Raw genomic sequence first — 5678 nt, forward strand, 5'->3', positions numbered from 1 at the left:
TCTAATGGTTTTCTTGTAATACATGCAAGCTTTTCAATCTTAATGGACAAAGAAAAAAAAAATTCTAGCTGTGAAGTTATTTATTGCTTAGTGAAGGGGTACTTCACAGGGCATTTCAGGATTGTGGTTACCTGTTGTGTTATGGAGTTGTTACAGACAGTAAATCCCTGTGTTTAACAATTTAGTAAGTTGTTTGAAAGTGACTAACTCAAGATTGTTGTTTGGAAGTTAACATCTTCCCACTGCTTAACTGTTCTGCAGGGTAACGTTTGTGCTTATACAGTTTTCTGTTTTAGTGCTGTATTCAGTACTTAAACATAGCTAGACATTGTTTCATGCATAAAGTACTATTTTTCTTTTTTAGACAAATCTTCAAACAGTTTTTAACAAACAGAGTGCTGAAAGACCCTAAGCAGAGGCGCTTTTTCAAATCCAATGACCTTTATGAACTTTTTACTCTGAGTAGCCCAGACGTGTCTCAGGGGACAGAAACAAGTGCCATTTTTGCAGGTACAGATTTTTTGTTTCTCTTTAAAAGGGAAAAAAAAAATTATCAAAGTGTTTGATAAATGGATACTAACTTCATTCGTCCCTCAGGTACTGGTTCAGATGTTGAAGTCCCAAAACGCCAGTTGAAACGGAAGCTTGAAAAGCCATCTGATAATGATACTTGCAAAGGTGATCTCCATTTTACAGAAAGCAGCTCACCAAAGTACAGCAAATTGTCCAATTCTTACTCAGCCACCCACGTGACAAATTCTCCTTCTAAAGCAATGGAGACAAGTGAGGAAACCAAAGGAAATTTGGAAGCCTTTGACCCAAATAGCTGTGCAAAAGGTAATGCACAAGTGGCTACTAATATAAATGCATTGGATAAAAGCAAGGAGGAAACCTTTGGTAGAATGGATGGATCCATGTCTCTACCATTGCCAGGTGACGTGGAGTCTTCAGAGAATGCTAGATGTCTGAACACCATGGTGGCTGAGGAAGTCCATGGAGCTGCTAATGTAAATGTCAAGGGAGATTTTAGCCTTACATGTGGTACAGCTGGCTCTTGGGAAAAACAGGTTGCTAAAAGTGAAGATGGGCCATTAGTTAATCATCATAAATGTACCTCAAAAACAAAGCACACAGTGGATATGTTGTCACATGAAAGCCACAAAGAAAAGTCTAAGAAGAAACATCACAAAGATGCCAAATTTGAAGGTGAGCGCATTCCTCACCTAGTGAAACAAAAACGATACAGAAGGGAGAACAGTGAAGAGGAGGAAGACTCCAAGAGAAATGATGATTACGTCTTGGAGAAACTTTTCAAAAAATCAGGTAACCCTTGTTATTTGGCTGCTCAACAGTGTCAGACTTTTTAAACAGAGGTATATAAAACTTATGTAAGTGAGGGAGGGAGCAGTTCTGTTCCTCTGATGGTTAGAGCTACAATACAAAATGTGGTTTATCTATTCTGTTACTGTACTGGAACATAAAAATGTTTGTTGTTGAAATGCTCCAGTTATGAACGTGCTAATTACCTTGGCACAAATATTTCAGAGAGATCTGCAGCCTTCCAGAAACACTTCTGGATACAGAACTAATGTGGTGTTTCTTCTGGAATTAAGGATGTAACCAACATTCATTTAGACAAGGGTTTCACTTCTGTCCGTCCTGTCAATAACAATAGAAGTGATCGATTTACCCACATAATTGCCAAGTCTGTTGTGAATAATGACCTCATCAGCACACCAGAAGTGGTTTTCTGTCAAATTGATTGCTTAACTGATACAAGGGGATTCTCTTATTAGAAATTACTGTAGTGAAGTACTAAATATAATCAAGCTGAAAAAGGAAAAATGTGATTGTAGCATTCATTTAAATAGTGAGTATTTAGTTTTACAGGTAACTGTAAATTAACAGATGTCCTCCTTCACCTTTTCTTGTATCCTCTGATATTTAGGAGTACACAGTGTTATGAAGCATGATGTCATTATGGAGGCTTCCAGTGCAGATCATGTGCTGGTGGAAGCAGAAGCAAACAGAGTGGCCCAGGATGCCTTAAGAGCCTTAAAAGTCTCTCGACAGCGATGTTTAAGAGCTGCTTCTGGGGTGCCAACCTGGACAGGCGTGAGTGGTCTTTCAGGTGGACCATCAGGAGTGAAGTAAGTTCAGTCCTCACACTGCTCTTGCAAAAATAAGAGAGCTCCTTAGAATGCTATGGATTTAGCTTTTTTATGTTTGCATTTGATATTTATAATAACATGTCAGAATGGAGTTTCATGGTTTATATTTAATAAAGACATGAAGGCATATTATAAGCCTAGGAGGTGCATTCTGAAGTACAAAGAAAGCATAATTGTTGCACAGTAGAGGACGGAGAGCTTGGGAGAGGGCTCTTGAGAACCCTAAAACAAAAACCCAGTCAGTGTCTTTGGCAAAACTCTCCTAATTGTTTTGAGAATGATGTTTTATGGCATTAATTCGTTTGTGGGATTTTAGGAATCGGTTTGGTCAAAAAAGAAACTCCAGGCTGCTTTCTTCACCTTCCACTTGTGCATCACCTGCGAAGAAGTGCAAGGTAAGAGGCACAAGCTAACATTTCTCTTCTAATAGCTGATATATGTGAAATGCTCTGATTTATGCAACAGATCTGATTCGTACTGTAGATGTCTCATACCCATTGTCATATGATTATAGAGAATTCTAGAATTTTTAGCCACGCATAAATTCGATTTTTCGTGGTTTGATACAGCATCTTGATGAAGTCTAACGAGATACAGCAGTCATAAATTGGAACATGGTCTGGTCATATGTCTCAAGACCAGCAGCGCTTTTCTTTTGCTTCCTAAGTTCTAAAGTTGGGACCAGAACATACTACCTCTTTATTGTGTATTTCAGATTAGTATCTTCCGAGTGTTCGTGTTTGTTGTGTAAGTCTAAACAACACTCAGATCTTGTTCAGCAGATTCTGTGGATCTCAAAATCCAACTTTCTCCATAGTCTGTGTGTTTATTTGCAGGATGAAGATACAACAAAGAAGGAAAACATAAAGAAATGTAGTTCCAACGGGCACTTTGATGGAAAATCTGGAGAGTCATCATCCAGTGCACTGGACTCTTCATCTTTATTATGTAAGATGAGGGCAAGAAACCACCTTCTTCTACCACAAGAGATGGGGCATGAGGGAGCTGAGAATCATCAGCAAGCCCCTGCCCCAGCCCCGTGTTCGACAGAATACGATGAGCTGCTGGTGGGCGTGCGTAACTTCATAGCGTTCCAGGCCCGCGTGGACGGCGAGGCCAGCACCGGGGAGCTGCTGCGAGAGTACGAGTCCAAGCTGCCGGCAGCCCACTCCTGTGTCTTCAGAGAACTCCTCCGCAACCTCTGCACCTTCCACAGGAGCCCAAACGGGGAAGGGGTCTGGAGGCTAAAGCCAGAATTCCACTGAGTTTCTCAGGGGGGAAGGCACCTGTCTCTGTGCTCAGCCACCACTCTCCTTTCAAAGACACTGTTTGTCTTTTAAAATGAGGAATTACTTAATATTTGTGATTTAATAATTGACTTGAGCGGTCAGTGGTGCAGCCCCTGTTGCAGGCTCAGAGCTAACTTTATTTCTAATTGACACTATTTATATGAAAGTGCCATCTACCTCACAGATGAAACAATACAAAATATCAGCACCTTTTCTTTAAAAGAAATCTTAATATAAATGGGACAGAGAATACCGAATGACTTTTTACTGCAATAAGAACCATGGATCTTGCTGTGGATTGTAAGACTTTTACTTGATTTCTGTGAAATTCCAAGAACTTCTTCCTCAGTTTTCCATATGTTACTTGAATGGTTATGGGGCACAAAGTATACCACGGGGAAAAAAAAAAGAGGAGGAGATGATAGTGGCCAGCATGAGAGATTCACTTGTACCAAGAAGTGCATCAAAATCGTTGTATGACACTTTCATCAGTAGTGGGAATTTTGTTTTAATGTTGGTGCCTTCATTGTTGCCAGCATCCAGCATGTATAGTGTAACTTACATTGCTAATTAACTGGGAAATAATTCTACTGCCACACAGGTTTAATCACAAAAAAAAATGGGAAGCCTGGCAGGATATTGAAATGACTGACAGTTGATAATTATGGAAAAATTATATCATGGAAAAAACATTTACACTGTAATCATCAATTTGGTTACAGTCCTATGCCCCACTGGCAATGGCTTGGTACAGTGTTTCTTACCACTGAGGTGACAGCAGAGTCACAGAATCATAAGTTCTGGTTGGAAGAGACCTTCAAGGTCATCAAGTCCAACTGTTAGCTCTTATATGTTTGTCACAAATTGTGGACTGATAATTGAAATCCCATGAAAAGTTCATGAGTCTCATTGTAATTTAGGTCTAAAACTTTGCAGTTTCCTGTTAGCACTTAAAATTTTATACCTTGACAAAGACTGAGTTGTTAATTGGTCAGAGGGGGAATGGTTTCACTGTATTTTAGTGAACAGTCACTTTTGGCCAGAGACATAATTGGAGCATATATGGAAGTTACAGGTCATACTTATTCTGTAGATGGGGAAAATCTCAGTCTTCCTGACAGTCAGACAAGTTCTAATACCCATTTTCTTCCAAGGAAGGAAGGATTGTATAATTCGTAGCAAACCTGAGTACTACACTGGGTCTGTCTTCAAGGTGTGTGCTATGTAAGGAAATCTTGGGGGGGGGAAATGGACAGATTTTGAGAAGGAAATCACAGTCTTGCAGCAACATTAAATTACTGTGTGGCTTAAACCAGGAACAGTTAAATATGCCTAATGTCCTTCCTATCCCTAAGCTACTGAGGAAGGGGAAAGCTCAGCTATTTTTAGTTTTTCGTTCAGTTGAAAGTATCTTGTTTACTTCAAGTGACAGTACAGATATTGACAGATGAATGATAAAGCAAGAAGTTCTCCTAAAGAAAGTCTTTAAGATACTTCCGATAGCTTTTCCTCTTGTTTTTGCTTATTCCTAAATAATTATATTGCATAGTCAAACTTGTTTACCATCACATAGCTTACAGATAGGTAAAATTTTTAAAAGTTTGTATTATAGCCTTCTCAGTTTCCAAGGATTAAGTGCTGCAGTTGGTAGTTGCATTCTTACATTCTTTTAAGTGTCTATTCTCCTGTGTTCATCGTTCTGTTGAACACTTAAGTCTTGTATATTCAACCCACTTATCTCTGATACACGAACTAAATTCTGGCCTAGAGAAAAGAGATTCTGCTGAAGGTTGTGTTTGACTCTTCTGAACAATAATGACAAATGTTACTAAGATGCTGAATGGATAGATTGATATAAATAATGATTAAAAATGGAGAGAAGTATTTTTAAATCTGTAACTTCACACTGTGGCTCAGCCTCTTCTCAAAGGGCTACACCATGTGGAGAATTGAGTCTACTACAGCCAGTAAATGTTATCCACTCGAGTTAAGCTGTAGCAAATTGGGCTTTTATATCTGTAATTTTTGGCTTCAGATGATGGTCACCTATAGACACTTGTACTCATGCCACAAGGTCTTGCTTTTGATTCCAAGACCATTAAAGTTGGCTAATTTTGACTGTCTTCTGGTAGTGCAGTTGTGCCTTTCGAGAAGCTACAGCAGAAGGGACTAGACTTTCAGAAGGACTTGATGCAGGTTTTTTTTGTTCATAGAATCA

At 39.2% G+C, this 5678-nt stretch overlaps 1 protein-coding gene across 1 annotated transcript; it reads left to right on the forward strand.

Annotated features, from left to right (window-relative positions):
- Positions 1-364: 364 nt before the first annotated feature.
- On the forward strand, positions 365-3436 carry LOC103779846 (DNA excision repair protein ERCC-6-like; the record flags this gene model as incomplete). The annotated part of the gene is made up of 5 exons (XM_008947490.1): positions 365-510; positions 598-1323; positions 1949-2150; positions 2488-2566; positions 3008-3436. Coding segments are annotated over 5 exons (1582 nt in total), but the record flags the coding sequence as incomplete, so codon positions are not given.
- Between the last annotated feature and the right edge of the window lie 2242 nt (positions 3437-5678).

This window comes from Merops nubicus, unplaced genomic scaffold (assembly GCF_000691845.1).
Source record: "Merops nubicus isolate BGI_N331 unplaced genomic scaffold, ASM69184v1 Scaffold46109, whole genome shotgun sequence".
NCBI classification, from domain to species: domain Eukaryota; kingdom Metazoa; phylum Chordata; class Aves; order Coraciiformes; family Meropidae; genus Merops; species Merops nubicus.